General features: G+C 50.2%; 1 protein-coding gene across 2 annotated transcripts in view; it reads right to left on the minus strand.

Moving 5' to 3' along the window:
- The window catches only part of TNR (tenascin R), a gene marked incomplete at both ends in the record, with an annotated part of 29,722 nt that extends 14,289 nt beyond the window's left edge, over positions 1–15,433 (minus strand). For both annotated transcript variants that reach the window (XM_082483298.1, XM_082483297.1), the window contains 7 exons: positions 1,719–1,904; positions 3,677–3,946; positions 7,319–7,469; positions 10,058–10,173; positions 10,976–11,239; positions 11,696–12,172; positions 14,938–15,433. In XM_082483298.1, coding sequence (XP_082339424.1) covers positions 1,719–1,904; positions 3,677–3,946; positions 7,319–7,469; positions 10,058–10,173; positions 10,976–11,239; positions 11,696–12,172; positions 14,938–15,433 — 1,960 coding nt within the window. The remainder of the gene's footprint in view (positions 1–1,718; positions 1,905–3,676; positions 3,947–7,318; positions 7,470–10,057; positions 10,174–10,975; positions 11,240–11,695; positions 12,173–14,937) is intronic.
- Between the last annotated feature and the right edge of the window lie 2,678 nt (positions 15,434–18,111).

Here is an 18,111-nt window from a genome sequence, read left to right on the forward strand (position 1 = left end):
TCCCACCAGGTCCTGGGTGGCTGGAAAACCACTCCAACAGGCTTTGCACCACTTGCAACAAGACCTTGAAGGACAGACCTACCACGTGCGTAATGGAGCTATGGGAGCAGCTCATGTGCCATCCAGATTATGGCTATCCTGGCTTCTTTTTTGCCAGCAGAATGTTTTTGGGGTTATTTTCTACTATAATAAGATTTTTTTTTAAATTTGTTTGTTTATTACATAGTACCCTGGGAGCTAGAAACAGTGCACTTAAGTGATGATGGAAGCACTACATAAAAATTGCTCACCACTATTGACTTAAGCCTCTGTATCTCTGGAGCTTGTTCTGGGGGTGTTTCTTGTAGCCCTGCCTGAGTCTGGCCAGAGCCAGGCAGCACTGGTGCTGCCAGGTAGAGAACTTAGCAGCTTTTTAAATTTTTATTGAGAGAAAAGAGAGCCTTCATGCTGTCTTTTTCCCCAAGGCAAGCTCAGGCCATGCTGTGGGTGTCAGTGCAGTTTAGGCCACTGGGGTAGTGTTGCACCTCTGCCCCAGGGAGAAGGATCTGGCCCATTTTTAATGCTCCTTCTCACCTAGAAAAGCAGTAAATGCCTAGAGGAAAACTAGCAGGGAACCAGCACCACGTCCCTGATCTGTCAGTGTCCCACTCCATCTCATCCCACTTCTCTGTGTGCGTCCACATCATGAGTGCAGCAGAAACTATCCCTCACATTTCTTTTCTCTGCACGCCACATTTTTCAAGCTAACTGGTCTAATTGCTTTCCTGCCTTCCAACCTTTCTTGTGACTTGGTGTGCCAGTAACTTCACATTCGACTTTCCCACTGCACTTATTCCTATAGATCCATACAGCCTGAGATCTCTTCAGGCTGGGGAGGTTCCAGGCAGACAAAGAGACTCAATGTGGAAGAACCTCATGTCCTGCCATACTGAAGAGCTTCAAGCTGAATGAGTGATCTTTTTTTGTATGTGTGTAAGCAAGTCTTTTCCTTGCTCAAAAAAATGCCACTGGAGATGCAAATCTGGCAGGCAAGTGGTTGTAGTTGAAAAAAAAGGAAACCAGATCTCACATAGTGCTTCGTGGCGTTGCTCCAAAGGGTGTTTGGGACTTTCCTGGCAGTGGGAGGTGGGTGGTGTTTGCAGCCCCCGGTGGCAGCCCCTGTGTTGGCCTGAATAACATACAACTTGAGGAACTTGCTCAAAAATAGCATCCTTGGAAACAGGTCTGCTTTGTACCCTATTTGGAAAAAGGCAACAAACTCAGGCAGCCTGGATCCTCCATAGATGCCTATGGGGCAACAGCGCCTGCAGCTCTTTCCCAGCAAGGAAAAAAAGAAGGGCAAAATAGTATTTTGCTCTAGATCAGCCTAAAAAGCCTTCCTCTCCCCATTTCTCACTTTGGTCCTTGCCAGCTCTATTTGCAACCTGGACAGACCCTTGCCAGAGGTGTATCACTCGGAGGTGCATCACTTGGAGATGCATCGCTTGGAGGTCCAACACTCAGCTCATGGATAAGCAGCACCTAAATCCAGACCCACAGCAGGGTAAATGATCTTCATCCCAAGGATAACCTTCCCTCTGGTAACTAGTAAACTCCAAACCAGCCTCAAATATGTGCCAGCATGAGGGTAACCAACCATTGGTGCTGGTTTGGGCTCTCCGTTGCCCTACTTGCTTGCGAGGAGGAGGGGGAAGAAGGGCGTGTGGGTGCACACATACCTGCGAGGGTGGCCCGGGTGGTGGGACCAGTGTCCCGCGGCACCAGGACTTCGTGGTAGTGCTCTCCAGCCAGGGTGCTGTAGACCACCCTGTAGCTGTGCGCCTCGGCCTCACTGTTGTCCCAGGCGAGCTCAAGGCTGGCGGGTGTCCGTGAGCCCACCCGTAGGTTCTTGGGAGCATCGATCTCTGTGTGACACATGGGAAAGAGGCTCCGTCTCACCGCCGGGCACTGGGAACACATCCCGTAGCCTTGGCATGGCTAAACGGCAGTGGAGGGGCACCTGGGTGTGATGTCTGTGAGGTCCCACGTGCAGTCCCTCCTCCCTGGGGCACGTCACCGTGGCAGGGGCTGGGGCATCTACTCTCACCTCCTGCTTAGCACAGATCCAGAGATGCCACTCGCAAGAGCGACGCAAGTGCTGGGGCATTCACAGCATCCCTCAGTAAGTTGCTTCGGGAGCTAATTGCATGTTATTTGAAAAAGAAAAGCATTTCCCCCCTATATTAGAGTAAGGGAAACCGAAGCAGTGTGCATAAGAGAAAAAGGGCTCTGTAGCAGTCACTTATTGGCCTGAACTGCTCTTACAAAAACCTTGAGCATCTTTATAGGCTCATTCATACTCAGACATTGGCCAAAGGGTTTGTTTATTAGTGCTGCTGGGGCTGTGCACCAGATCTGCTCTTATTTGCATGATAAACATCTCCTGTGAGTGACGGGTTGGTGCTGGGCAGGGGCTGGGCACCAGCAGGCAGGGGATAATTACTGCTCCTTGATGGATCTGAGTTTAGGTGGGGATTTTTTATGTTGCCTTTTAGAAATAAAGCAAGGGAGGCCGGTGCAGCAAATCAGTCGGGGTGAACATCTCGTCTGAAACGTATATCTATAGAGATATACACACACACAATTCACACACCGCAGTCATTGTAATAGGAGCCTAGTATCCACCAGTAATGTACATGACAAGTAATTTATATACCATAAACCAGCACTGAAATACGCGCTCTACCTCCTCCTTTATGGCACGGTAAATTAAACCTGTTAGCTATCTGCAGGCTTAACATTAATTAAAGTTTTACCGACCAGTTAGGGTATTGAGAGAAGATATAAAATAAGATAACCACGTTTCTGACTGGGCTGCTTTCAGCCGCTTGACTGCTGATTCCTCAGGCAATGCATCTGCCTTGGCTCTTCATGCTGAATGGGAGCGAGCAAAGTCTTAAATTCAGACCTGTGCTTGCTGTTTTGGAGCTTTTGAGAATTGCACGTTGATTTATGGGTGCTATTAAGGGTGTAAACTGCTGGGTTTTAAAGTTCTAGTCATGAGCTCAAGCTAAGCTGTGGGTCTGAATAGGCATTGAAGGTGGTGGGGATGTGTGTCACAGGCAGCAGCAGGTTCAGCTTTTCTGCTGCAGCAGGACGTGGCCAAGGTGGGGTTTGCTAAAGGGTTGTCATTTAAATGTGGGTTTTTGGGTCATCTGTCTGGTTGCTGGCATCTGGGGTCACCCAGGGTGCCATGGGGACTATGGGAGCATCTGCAAGGGGCATGGAGCACTGGAGGTTTAGGGACTAAACAGAAATGTAGACACTAGTGGAGGGGCATCAGAGGGTGGTTTGAGCTGTGCATGTGTGTTTTAGGGTGAGCTGAATCATTTGCTCTGCCTTGCTTTGCACCAGGACCATGACGGGATGTGATACACCTTCATTCAGACCCGCATCTTAACCATTATGTTTTCATTGCGCCGCTTCCTCCCAGTACACCAGATTATACCGCAGCTCACTCATGCCGGGGAAAAACCAGGTACCACTAAATCCCAGATGAAAAAAAAAAATCGGTTTTGGCTCCAGATATGTAAAACCTGCAGGAGAGCCCATCTGCGGATTGCAGCAAGCCATTTGCCCACGCTTGCTGGAGGCTTAAAAATTCATGCCGGTTCTCCCAGCAAAGCCAGATAGCTACCTGTGGTGAACTCTGCGAGGGCCGGCTGGCTCTCGTTGGCACCCCGGAGGGCGCTGACAGCAAGGTGGTAGCGGGCGCCAGGGCGCAGGGCCTGCAGGGAGTACTGGCTGAGGGGGGGCTGCAGGCGGAAGGTGGTCCTCCCCCCCTCCCCGTCTGCCAGCCCATACTTCAGCAGGATGGTGTCCACCTTGGCACGTGGTGGCGTCCACTCCACGAAGGCCACCGTGTCGGAGACGTCCCGCACCAGGATCTGCGTCGGGCCATCGATGACTGCGGAGGAGGGGGGGAAATGGGCACCTGTTATTTTGGGAGAGTTGGATGGGGAAAGGTGGAAGCTTTGAGGGACACCAAGCTTCAGGGATGCTTCAACCTGACCTTCAGAGTGTCCCAAATTAGCAGCTGGGGACAAGGCAGGGAGGTGGCATGGGCAAGAGACATGACCCTCTGCCCCAAGGTACACAGGGGATTTGATCCTGGTGGGTTCCCAGTCCCTTGTCCCAATCTTCCGGCTCTTTCCTGAACGCTCTCCACTTCACCGATATCTCTCCCAAGCTGCAGACACCAGAGCAGGACCCAGCCGCTCTCCCATTGATGGGAGCTATAATTCACAGAATCACAGAATGGTCAGGGTTGGAAGGGACCTCTGGAGATCATCTAGTCCAACCCCCCCGCCAGAGCAGGATCACCTACAGCAAGTTGCACAGGATGGTGTCCAGGCGGATTTGGAATGTCTCCAGAGTGGGAGACTCCACAACCTCTATGGGCAGCCTGTTCCAGTGCTCTGCCACCCTCAAAGTAAAGAAGTTCCTCCTCGTGTTAAGATGGAACTTCCTATGTTCAAGTTTGTGCCCATTACCTCTTGTCCTATCACTCGGCACCACTGAAAAAAACTTGTTCCCATCCCCCTGGCACCCTCCCTTTAAGTATTTGTAAGCATTAATAAGATCCCCCCTCATCTCATAAGATCCCCTAATCATCTTTGTAGCCCTTTGCTGGACCGTCTCCAGCAGATCCCTGCCTTTCTTGAACTGGGGAGCCAGAACTGGACACAGTACTCCAGATGCGGCCTCACCAGGGCAGAGTAGAGGGGGAGGATGACCTCCCTTGACCTGCTGGCCACACTCTTCTTGATGCACCCCAGGATGCCATTCGCCTTCTTGGCCACCAGGGCACATTGCTGGCTCATGGTCATCCTGTTGTCCCCCAGGACTCCCAGGTCCCTTTCCACAGAGCTGCTCTCCAGCAGGTCAGTTGCCAACCTGTACTGATGCATGTGGTTATTCCTCCCCAGGAGGAACTCATGCCCTTCTCTTGAGCTGGTTATTGGCAACAATGCCTCCCTGGCTTTTTCAGGTGGCATCTCCTGGGATAAAACCTCCTACGTCTAACTGTGGTCCGCTTTCTTTGCTCCTAGTAACTGCTTGTACTTTGCAATGCATAGAAAAACATATCATTTTCCTTTGTGCTCAGCTCTTTGAGCCATTCAAACTGCTTTTATCGATGATCTCCTTCCATTCAATTTACTCTTTTCTGAGCCTTTCCATCACTGGCAAAATTTATCAGCAATGATATTAAGTCTTTTGAAAGGTGTTGACAATGTGTTAAATAACGTGGGGCCAAGGACTGATGCAAGCATCAAGAACTGAGGAACGTCTCTAGAAATGTTCCTGCTTTCGTGCCAGCTCCTGGTTTGTTGTTAAGTTGAGGGATCAGCTCATAAAGCTGTTGAAGTCAGCAGTGAGGAGAGAGGAGAAAACGCAACTGCTCTGGAGAGTCTTCATAACTAGCTGAGTGTGGGCCTACGGTGGGTGCCCACCACGCACTCTCAGATAAAGGGGTTTTAGCTAAATTCATACCAGGGATCTACTGGGAAACCATTTTAGACATTTCTGCTTTCTTTCGCAGAAAATTGGGCCCTTCCCTTCTTCGCATGCCCCAACACTCGACCTCTGTAAATCATGGGCTCAAGCTTCCCTGATGGATGCTTTGAGTCCAGCAGGACCTAACTGCTGCATGGATAAATGGACAGGCCAAGCCTGGCCGTCGCTCCTGTGCCATGGCAGTCTTGATGCATGGAGCCTGCTGGGAGCCCATTTTATCACTTGCATGATCACAAGGTGGGTGAAAAACCCCACGCTGGTTTTGTAATTCAGGCTATACTGCATGCAAGTACATCTAATATACTGTATGTGTTAGAAAATGACACTGTATAAGGATGTGCTGAATGTTGCAACCCAGGGTGGGAAGTTCTGGGGGACATGTGTGTGGGCAGGAGTGGGAAGGACCAGGGAGGGTTAGAAAAAGACATGTCAGAGAACAGGGAGCAGTGGATTGAGGTCTGGGGACAAAACAACAATGGAGAAGGGAGGACAGCTGGGAAGCAGGGTGTGTTTAGGTAGAAGCTGGGTGTCCAGGTTGACCAGGACCAGGTCATACTTATCCAAACCCTGCATCTCCAACTACCTTGTTGTCTGGTCATCGGTGATGCTGGGCAGTATCAAGTTCTACTTAGCTGTTCAGCATGAAGCCATGCCTTTGCTGCTCAATCCCAGCACAAGGTGTTGAGACAGAACGAGGATGATGGGGACAAAGCTACAGGGATGCTGCAGAGGAAGATAGACATGCCAGAACAGGGATGCCTTCATGGAGCAGAGAGCTGGGAGCCCACCACTCCATTTGCGCTCCCCTGCAAAGGTCAACCACTGAGTTTGAAGTACCAGCCTCTCTCTTTATTTTTTGCTGACTTCCTAGGGAAAGGAAGATTTGGTCTTGACCAGGAGATGTCTCTGTTAAGCCACGTCGAGCTAAGTGTGGAGGCAAAGCAGGAGGAGAGGACTGTGCTGAGGAAGCTCAGACTTGCAGCAAGCTGCTACTGGTGGGGGGACCCTCCCTTCACTCTCGCCGTTGCCTCGAATTAGCAGCCTGGAGAGAGCATCACCTCGTTATAACCCTCCAGCAACTATTTAAATGCTGTTTCCGTTTGCAACAGCTTGGATGGAGGTAGACATCTGCCTGGCTGCCAAAGCAGACTGCAACAGACGTGGTGTGGAGAGCATCTTCTCCCCAGTGAGCTCTGCCCATTGCTGTGTCTCCTTCGGCGAGGAGAAGACCCAGTTCTTTCACACTTGCTGAATTTCCTCTAGCCTATGGGATAGACCAGCGACTGGCCAAATAAATTGGTTAGGAGTGGATGTGCCATTGCTCCTGGCTCCCTGCCCCGCTGCCTGATTTGCCTGAATTGGTGGGAGTAGAGGGCATTTAGTGGCACAAAAGCAAGTGGGAGTTTTAATCTGTTATATATGAGTAGGCAATACATTTATAGAGATGTTTCTTGGGGGCGTCCAGCCTCTGAAATGTGAGATTAGCAGAGAAGAGGAATTTATCCAGCTTTATACTAAAAGCAAACCTGAGCCTTCGCTCCCAACCCCATTAACCTTGCCACGGTTTCTGTGCTTGCAGCAATTCAGGAGGGAGAGGGACAAAACACTGCATTAAGAAGCTGTTGCTGCGATGGACCTGTAGCTTGGGCAGTTAGGTGGTGCGAGTTTTATCCCAGTTGCCAGGCTGTTCTCCCTGATGGGACCTTATTTTGGGGACCAAGCCCTGGGCACTGCTATGCTGCCCGGGGTCAGGCTCACTCACGGGTTGAGACGCTGTCGGAGGTGGGAGGGCTCCTGGCTTGTTCTTTCAGGGCCACCACGGTGACGGTGTACTCTTCCCCTGGCTTCAGCCCCGTCTGGTTGAAGGTGGTGACGGTGCTGGGGAGCTGGGCGATGACACCGCCCTCATTATTCTGTCGGGGAGCAGAAATTAGGCGTTAAAAAAAAAAAAACCAACAAAAAAAGGTGTTTTGGGGGGACTGATGCGTGGAGAGGAGATGCCATCCACATTGCATCCTTCCACACCCAGACATGCACCCCGAAATTGCATCCTTGCCCAGGCACGTCCCACTATGGTGGTGCAGAAAAACAGGGTGAAATCACCCACCAAGTGTGGAGCGCCCACGTTGTTGGGCTGAGAAATCCTCCCCCATCCCTTCTTCTCCCCCCACCCCAACCTTCTGTATTTTGCCATCTGTTTGTCTGCGGTTCTCCAGAAGAGAAAAGATAATAAAACCAAAGCCTCGGCTAGACTCCTTTTCCATGCTATTCAGGTACCCGGAGCCTTCTGTTGTTCACGTATAGGTATGAAACTGTAAGGTCTTTATTTTGCCATCCCCTACCTTTTAAGTATCTTTATTAAATTCATTATACTTTGCGGTTTTGCTCTAAAAAACTGTAAGGCTTTAAGCAACTGCAAATGTCACCTTTTCTGCCAGTGTTTGGACAAAGGATCTTTTCTTGCCGCTGTCTTCACTAATAACACGCTAAACAAATCTTTGCACATAGCTCTCAATTCATATTCATCTCTTTTCTCATTAAACGGGAAATCTTCCATTTTAGCCATGAATTGCCAGCTTACCTTTCCTAATTTTATTTTCTAAATCTGTCTTTGCTTCATCTTTCTACACCCACCACCCCCCCTCCTCCCGCCCCATCACCAGTGCATGCAGCAGAAGGGCAATCCCCGCCTGATCTGGCTTTTGGGGGGTGAGGGCATCACAGGGACCATGGGAGAAGGATTGCTCTGCGGGACGGTGTGAGTGTCCTTGAGGGACACTGAGGACCAAACTAGCATCCTCTTGCCCAGTTTTGGGGAAGACAAAGTGAGCTCAATTTTGCTCGTAGACGTTATTTGCGATGGTATTGTTATAACTTTGGGTTTTTTTAGCCTCTGGGACTAGGTTTTGGGTTTATTTGGGGTGTGGCAATGGTTTAGCATTTGCCTGAGCAAGCGTAGCTTCCAGGGAGTGAAGGAGACAGCACCCTCTGCCTTATTTTATGAGAAAAGCTGGTAATGAGACTCAAGAGAATCCGATTTCAGAAGCCGATGGGCAGGAGCATGACCGTGTCTTTATGACACAGGACCGTGTGCTTCACCAATGGATGCGAGAACTTCAAAGCCTGGCAAGATACATCCTTTCCCCACCCCAAAAACCTGCATCCAAACCCAGTCATCCTTTGATGCTTTATCTCTTCCTTTAAATCTTGAAATGTTTCTGCATGGTTTGAAGTTTTAAGCTTAAAAATGGAAAGGTGGACCAACAGTGTGTATTTATGCGGTGGCTTGAGATTATGACACTGCAGGGAGATGTTTGCTTCTATCCCAGCAATTCCTCACCCTAAAATGGATATCTTCCCATTTATCTGCTTCAGGGGGATGATATTGAGCTTAATTCCTGAGTATCAGTGAAATGTTTGAAAGATAGCTGGGTTTTTGCTACTAGACCGAAAGCTCTTCCCTGACTTTGTCTTATCGTTTTGGCTTTTATCCTGACGGTGAATGAAAATTACCCTGGGGTTTATACCTGCAGTACCTGAACTTCGACTTCCAACACAATTCGCATGAGGACATACCGAAAAGTGCACCCAGATCCTTCCAGCCTTTTTGGAAATAAGGGAACGAGTTATTTAAGGCAATTGGGCCCTTGCTTTACACTGTATAATGATACTTTACAGTTAAGAGCTTTTAAAACTTTGGGGCCAAGTTCTGCATTTCTCTGCTGCCCAGAGCTGCCTTTGACTCCATCGAGGGTTTTGTACAAGTGAAAATGGCATAATTGAGTCCTTAATCAGCATTTCTTTTACTGCTGGGGCTTGAATGTTCTTGTAAAGAGGCTCCATATACAATTGAAGCTATACTTATGGCTAAATGGTGTAGAAATTATGAATATAGATTAAATACTTGATGTACAATTTTTGTTGCCGCACGTAGAAAATATGCGATATTTAGGGCAACATTTTCATCCTTTCATCTTTTCTGGCACAAATTCTACCTGTTCATCACTGTGATTAGAATTCCGTGGCAGGAATTAGCTGTGCCTGTGACTCGGGGATGCTGAAGGTTATTGTCTGAGAGCCGGTGGCTGCTCGGTTTCATCCGTGCTGTTTTGGGTAGCTTAGCATGCAGAGAGCAGGGTGAGGAAGATGAGGAGGAGGAGGAAGGGTTGCAACAAAGGAGATGGAAAGGAAAAAGAGGGGGTGACAGCAAGAGGCAGCGAGACTGAAAGGTTTATTTATTTATACACTCATCTCTCGTTTTTATTGGGACATTTCTTTGAGGATATGTATGTCTTGATGCCAAAGACTACTGGGGAAATGCAAGGTGGCAAATTGAGGTTGAAGTGTTTGGGGTTGTCTGATGTGAAGCGCATAAATTGCAAACAGAAGCTGGTTTGGGTTTTTTTTTGAGAGTAATTGGAAGCTAATTTGGGACCCACTCGCTCAGTGTTTTCAGGGTGACCAGGTGTACGCCCCGAAGCCATGCATGTGGTGGTGGTACCTTGGGGATGAAGCTGATCTCCCAGCCGTCGAAGGGGAAGGAAAAGGGCTCCCACTGCACCTCCACCGTTGTCTCTGTGATGGTCTTGAACTTCAGCCCCTGTGGCGTGGCAAGGTCTGGAAGGGAGCAGGAGGTGGTGAGCAACGCAGGATGGGTGTGTGGGTGCTGCCGCCCCCACCCTGCTCCCTGTGAGTATTTTTTGTCTGTGCAATGAAAATGGGGAACCTCTTGGTAGCTGTTAGCAGAGTACCTTTGTCCCCCCTCTGGGCAGGTTGGAGGGAGAAGATGGAAATACCTGGGCTGTTGGATGCCGAAGCATCCCACTACATTACCATGCGAACAGAGTGAGTGAGGCGGTTGCAAAATATGTAGTTTATATTTTCCCCCTGCCCTCTCCATCTTTAGTTTCTGAGGATCCTTTCTGGAGCCTGCCATTACAGCTTGATACTCCCGTTTTCCTCTGTGTATCATGGTCCTGGTCAGGACTACAAATGTCCTATGCACAGCAGCATCCCCTCTTGCTGCACTATCACTGATGTCATGGGGATTCCCCACGCAGAACCCATCCAGGAGTGGGAGGAGAACCTGTGACTTCTGTGATATATTGCAATATTTTCTATGAGGAAAAAAGTGTAATATTTTAGGCCGTATTCTGGGGGCTTCAATCAAACACTGAAAGTTTCTTTGATTTTTAGTCATTCCGGTTTTCATCCAGACAGTCTTTCTGCAGAGTGGACACATTTCCCCCTTTTCTGTATTCCTATACAGATATAAATGGGGATAAAAATGTCCCCAGTTTTTTTTTTTTTTTTTGAAGGATCAACTGCTGCTATAAGATTTTTATGGAAAATATGCATCACCTTGAGCTTCACCGCTGGTTATCTGGGCACCAAGAGGCAAGTACAGTAGGATACTTACTGGTCATCACCTTGGAGGTAACCGGGATGCTGGAAACATCACTGATGACTGCGTAGATGCTGATGTTGTAGGCAATACCCGGCTCCAGCTCCGTGATGGTGATGCTGCTCCAGTCCCCAGGCACCCGCTGCTGGAGCTGGGTGCCCCCTGGCCCCGCTGGTTGGTATGAAATGACGTACTCGGTGGCTGCCCCGGGGCTGTCCCATGTCAGCTCAATGGAGCTGTCACTGATCCCTGTCACTCTCAGGTTTTCTGGAGGAGCCACTGTTGGGAAGGGCAGATGTAAGGAGAGCGTCAGGGTGTGCATGGCTTATCCTCCTGCGTGGCCGTGGGGAGGGGTGCGTGAGTCTCCTGGTGGGACTCGGGTATGGACTTTCAGCTGGGCGTTACTTACTATCTGTGGGTGTATTAAATGCTATAGCAAGACAAAGGCTCAGGAGAACCTAACTGCAGCTTCTGTTGTACCAAGGGTTTACCACCGATATTGGGACAAACCTCACTGGCTTTTTGCTCATGTCCTGGACTTTTCCCCATGGCGTCTCTGAGGACAGGGACAATAGGGAGGGAGTCAAACTGCAGGGCCTGAGCAGGTCCTATGTGACATGCTTTGCCAGGTATGGGTTTCTCCTAGGCTTCGTGGTGCTCGTATGGGGCTCTGGGCACCTTGAAGCCATTACTCATACATTAGGGTCTGTCTCTCCCCATGCATGCCCCCACTACCTGCCGAGCAGTCCTGCCCTTCGTAGCCATCCTCGCAGATGCAGAGACCATCCTGGCAGATCCCACGGCCGCTACAGGCGTTGGGGCAGTGCAGCCACCCGCAGTCCTCCCCAGCGTAGCCCTCCTGGCAGATGCACGTGCCGTTGGCGCAGTGGCCCTTCCCTGAGCAGTCATGGGGGCACCGCAGCTGGGAGCAATCCTCCCCGGTGAAACCCTCCTCGCAGACGCACTCGCCGTCCACGCAGAGCCCGCGGGAGCCGCAGCCAGCAGGGCAGCGGAGCTGGGAGCAGTCCTCACCCCCGTAGTCATTGTCACAGATGCACTGGCCCTCCAGGCAGACGCCTCGGCTGGAGCAGCCCCGGGGGCAGCGGGGCTCGGAGCAGTTGGTGCCCGCCCAGCCCTCCATGCACACGCAGCTGCACGACTCCAGGCTGAAGTTCCCGTGGCCGCTGCACTGCGGGGTGTAATCCAGCTGCCCTGCAAGGATGTGGAATGAGGGTCAGAGCCCACCAGGTGGGAGGTGGAAAAGGGCAGCGTCGGCCCTAGGGCAGCCCGTTGATGGGTTGTAGGGAAGGGGGGCAAGATGTGGGGCAAGTAGGGAACGGTCCTCCCTCAGGTTGAGCATGCCCAGCTTTGGGGAGCTGGGGGCCTTAGGGCTGGCAGGGGCAGAATTGGTGATATAGACTCATGGTGGGGCTTGGGGGGGTCCCCAGAAGTTTGTCTGTCCCCTCAGGAGCGCTGACCTCCATGTCTATGGGTGACATCAGCCTTGTTGGGGTGCAAATGTTCCCTTTGGTTTCTCTTCAGCTCAGGGCTCAGTCGATGGGAAACTCCCTAGACCTCTTACTGGGAAAATGCCTTCCCTAGCCGAGCCCTCTGCACCAGCCATGAATTAGCAGGCTCCTGTTTTCTCCCCTCCACCCGCTGTTCCTTTTTTTTTTTTTTTTTTTAACAGGTGAGGGATCCTGGTCTGCTTGCTGTCTCTCCTACAAGAAGCCAGTATGTACCCAAAGACATGATCTTCATCCCTGTCCTGGTGAGCCGGATTAAGACAGAGCCATTGGCTTTGCACAAAGTATTTGGGTGTGCTGGGTTGGGGGAAAGCACATGGCCACAGTGGCTACCACCTCCCCCTTTACCCAGTGGCTTTGCACAGCACACTGGGGTGAAGACGGATGTACAGGGACGAAGGCACCAATCACTCTGACACTGCCACTCTCTTTTGCCCCTCAACATGGACCCATTGCTCCAGCTAAGGGTTTACCCCATCCAGGCTAATTTTTCCTGCTTTTCTTCCTTGTATGAACCAATGAAGAGCAGAAACCCTTTCTGTGCTTCCTCTGACCCTTGGGAAGCCTCTGTGCCATGAAGATCAAAAGCCACAAGACTTTGTGATTCCCCAACTAAGTTTTCTGTCCCAGCTGAGCTACCTGAGAAGCTCTTCCCATGGTGGGTGCAGCAGATGCTCACGTAAAAGGGGTTCAGTTACATGCTATACCAGACAGAACCATTTGGGTTACTTTGCAGGATGTTTCCCATCTAAACTGCGAATACTGAGAATGGCGATCAGATTCTCTTCAGATCTCAGCCCCTAGTTAAGTTATCGAACGAGGAGAGAGGATGCTTGTAAGTGTGCTGGAAGAGAGCGGCTTTCCTTAGGGAAATGCCTCAGGCAGTGGGGTAGGGATCCTGATCTCTTTTGCGGTGCAGTGAATTGAAAGCAACTCAGGTAAAAATGAATTAAATTACTCCGGTTTTAGCTCAGCGTGCATCTGCGATCAGAGTGGAGACTCCACTGAGCGATGAATGTTTAATGGGACCGTCTGCGTATGTTGCAAGAAACCCAAATAGGCCCATCAGAGTTTCAAATTAATTCCTTTAAAACAGGTTTTTCCCATTGCGCTTCCTACGTGATTTTAACCCTTGCTTTGCACACACTGGTGGCATGTGTGGGTGTTTTCTGTCTTTTTTTAGTGCATCTGATGACTGTCACATCGCTGGGGGAAGTGGGCTGAGCCCATGGCTGGGAACACACTGACCTCCCTTGGCTGCACGGGAGGTGTCAGCCCGAGTCACCACGCTGCGTGTGCCGTCCCGGTTTCTCCCTCCCCGACACACACACCCTTGGTCCAACTCTGTTGACCTGAGTGTGGGTCACTTCCATTTCATTTTAATGTGTCCTCAACATAGACGAGTTGTGGTACCACTGGAAAATTCACACTGATACACGCAAAACTTAAAAAAAAGGCAGTGGGCATTGGGGGGAAAAGAGTTGCTTTTAATTTATCTTCCTCCCTGCTGTGGTTCTTGGCCTGAAAAGCAGTTTTCCCCTGGAAAGACACCCTGCATGGCTCTTCTCACTTGGTGGCTTTTTCCTGCGAGGATCTCCGGTGTGTCAGAGCCCCGAGCAGGGCTGGGCTGCACAAGGGACAAGGGACAGCTGTCCTTTGGGACAGCCCCACTTACCAACATCCCCGAGACGTAAGGAAAACCATCATGTGCTAGCTCCCGTGCTGTTGAAATGCAGTCTCTAGCCCAAACCTTTCTTAACCCGTCTCATTTCAACTGTGTGCTTCTTCCCTGGCTCTGAGGAACAGTTCTGGTGAAACAAGGGTCCATCTTTGATGGGGTAACCCTAATGGGGACTCTCGGAGAGCTTCACAGACTGCACATATTGTTATTCAGATATCTTGTTGCTGGTTTTGTACCTTTGTTATAGGTTTTGTTTGCATCTTTCATAGCAATTGAAGTTATTCCCTGTATTTTTTATTCTTTTTTTTAAACTCAACCTTTCATATGTATTCACTCGTCCTACAGAGAAGATGAAGGGGTTTGTTGCCGGCTCCCGTGGTGCTGCCTTCAGCACAGGAACAGCAGCAACCACATCTCTCTTCCCTGTCCCATGTGCAGTGGCAGATCTCTAACAGCGTTGCATGGAGTCCAGGGTTGGGAGATCACCCTGCTCACTTCTTATGAGTGGTAATTTTATCTATCGAGGGGCTTTAGCTCTGGCCATTACGGGGTTTCTGCAGTGGTCTCAATTGACCAAATCGCTCCCAGGGGTTTTCCTGCCTTGAAGGACCTAAGCCAGGCTTGTCCCTAAACCCACAGCAGCACCATGGGTGAACACAGGTGTTCCTCCATCGCCACTCTGAGTGGTATCACGGCTCTTGTATTTATTTCTCCTGCCTTTTTCTCAAGCCCTCAGTCCCCAGCAAGAGCTAACAGGATGGCATTACTACCTGTGGCTGCATTTTCTTGGCAGCAATTGGAGTTGCATTGGTCCCGGAGTATGGAGACCTCCCTCTCCAGCATCTCAATCCTGCTCAGCAGCTCCTGCAGGGACGGGAGGGAGGTGGAGCACTTGCAGGCCTGCTTGGGCAAGTTTATCCTGTGGGTGAAGGTGACCTGGCTCTCGCTGTCAGAGGTCTGCTCTGCGTACTCCGCCAGCCGGTCGTCTTCTGAACTCACCTCCTCGGCCGAAGACTTGAACATGGATGAGCAGCAGCTGTCCAGGGGAATGTTGATGTTGTAGATGTGGTGGAAGACCATTGGCTGCTCTTTGATAGGTGGGCTGCAGTTGGCAAGGCCACCCTGCTCATCCACCGCTGGTGTCTTGGCTGGCTCTGTTGTCACCTCCAGCCGGCACTCAAAAGGCTTGAGGACAGCACCCAGCAGAAGCAAATTGAAGCTGATGAGCACGTTCCTCAGGACTGGGTTTTCACTGTCAGTCCCCATTTTCTTGGGAGAGGGAAGAGCCTTCTAAGCCAGTGTTGGTCAGCCAAGCGCGGGGAGGACCTGAGGACACAGAAGGAAAAGAGCATGGTTGGTGTTAGCCCCGAAACTGTGCTCAGCTTAGAGAGGCAAGTCCTGCTGGGCAAAGTAATCCAGAGAGATGTGGGGCTGACTTGACCCATGCACAGTCTTACTGGCTTTGGTGGAGCCCAAATCAGCCCTGAGCAGAGCCCATGGCTGGTGGGGAGACCCAGCCATAGCCCCTGAACAGTGACAGAGGCAGATACTTGTTGCTATAATTATTTTTTTTTTACAGGAAACAGTTAATCTGGTACTAACAAAGCACCAAATACACATGTTTTCAGGAGAAACACCCCATATAGGATCGACTTTCAATGTCACATCAATACAGCGTGTAGGGTACAAAGGGTTAACACATGGGTGACGGTAACGCATCCCTGAGCTCTCCTTTGGTTGTCTCCTGTGCCCCAGGAGCTGCGCCCAGGGTTGCTAAGCTTCCTCCAGTAGCTATAGGAACAGCAGCCTCGTTGTTAAACACCGTTAAATTACACCATGCAGGCTCCAGCTTGTTCAGGTTGACGCTCAGAGCAGACAAATCCCTCCTGTTAAAGTGGCTTCACCCCCTGCCCATGCTCTGGATTATGGGTTAACCTTGCCTTGATTTGGAGCAATACAACTTCTCGTTCCTGTATCGATCATGAACACCCAGGTGGTAATCCAGCCTCTGAGAACCACATTTATCTCCAGCCTAAATTCACCGGTGCCAGCCCAGTTGTGCTGGGGATGGATTTGCCCCCATTACTCTTGTCAGGACTGTGGTGTGCTGACCAATGCTTAATACCAACTGGTTTGCCATGAGGAATTGCCACGAGGAATTGCCACCTGGTCCGTCAGAGGATAGGGCTAACAGGTAGGGGAGGCTGTGTCTGCAATGTTGTTGCACCCAAAGATATGGCTTGCCTTGTGTTTTCTTTGCAGGATGGACTGCACATAAACTAGTCCAAGCAGGACTGCTGGAGCGTGGCTGCTTGGAGGGTACATTGTGCTGTGGTCAAAGGCTTTCAGCTGAGCCCTGGCACTGCTTTGGTGTAAGGACAGCTAACTAAATATAATTATTTATAATTAAATATTTCCAGTTAATAACCTTGAAATGTCTGATTGGATTTCTTGCAGCATTTTAGGAGTGAATGTAAATTGCCATGTTTGCGGCTTCCTACTGTGCTGGGTTTGTAGGACCGGGACTGATGAACGTTGGAGTGTGGTTCTTTCCGTACCAGCAGTGCAAAAGATGCAGCAAGCACATTAAATCTGGTCAACAGGCTCTTTACAGTGATGGTAAAGAGATACAAAGAGCTGAAGACCTCTGCCCTTCATCACCAGAAACTACCAAAACTCCAAGAAGTCGTGGGTTTTAGGTATTATTCAAAGCCAGGACATAGCTCTTGCAGTGTCCACCCTTAATTCATAATTAATTTTAATAACTCTGTATTTGGTACCATTAATTACTCTGTATCCAGACTGTAAGAGGGCTTAGCCATTCATACAGGTTTGAAGACTATGAAAAAGTACAAGGGACTACACAGGTTAAGAAGGACTTAAAACCTCGAGGACTTAAACACCTGAGTGCTTAGGTGGCACGCTTGGATGGGACCTGCCTTGAAGGGCTGCTACGTGGAGAGGATCAAATTGCCACATCTGCCAGCTACAACATGCTCCTTCTTCCGGGACATTTGGTGGCAAGAGGAGATTGGACATCAACCTGGTCTGACTCAGCTGCCCATTGCAGTAGCTCTCATACTGGTTCCTAAAACTGGGAAATGGAGGTGAGAAGGGCTAGCAAGTTGAGTGTTTCCAACAAGCTGCTTAAAGCTGAATCTCCCAAGCTCCATGTAGTGCAGATCCTGTAGGGTCTGGACTTGGGGTTTCACAGCTGGCCCATGCTAGGGAATACTGGCCACGGTGAACACGAGGTGGGGAAAATGTCCTGATAGCTTTCGGTGGATGCTTCCAACCTACACATGTGGGGTCTTCTCCAAATAATGGGAGCTTGCCTGGCAGGGTGGGTGTGATACCCCAGTGGTTTGGTTTTTGGGAGGTGGGAGAAGATAGTGGCATGATGCTTGGCTGTGATCCACAGCTGAGCTGTCCTCAGAGCCGCTCGCCAAGTCTGACTTTGCTGGTATCTGCCAGTGCCATAATCTTGAGCAATTGCCCTCCCTTACTTCTAATGACAATCCTGCTCTGGAGCTCCTCGCCAGCTCCCTGGGAAATGGCTGTGCCTCCCCTCTTCCCCTGCTGCTGAATGAAAATATTTGTTTACTGGTTTCTCTCCTACAATACCACACTACTCCAGAAAATATCACTATTCAGCTGCCTCACAGCATTCGCAGGGTTATTATCCCGTATTACTGCAATGTTTCTGCTGCACTTTTCTTTTCAGCTCCCTGCTTAATACCTGCTTCTTGAGAACAGGCACCTGGGACTCCTTTGGTAGACTCTCTCTTTTTTTTCCCCTGGTTTTAGGAAAAGCAAGAAAAATGGAAATCACTTTGCAGTGGGATGGCCTCCTCCTTCCCCTTGGCTTCCATGGTGGCTCTGACCACACTTGCAGAAGAGGGAAAGGAGGGCGCTGGAGATGGCAATGGGAGGGAGTGAGGTGG

The sequence above is a fragment of the Vanellus vanellus genome, assembly GCF_965231255.1.
Source record: "Vanellus vanellus genome assembly, chromosome: 5".
Taxonomy (NCBI): domain Eukaryota; kingdom Metazoa; phylum Chordata; class Aves; order Charadriiformes; family Charadriidae; genus Vanellus; species Vanellus vanellus.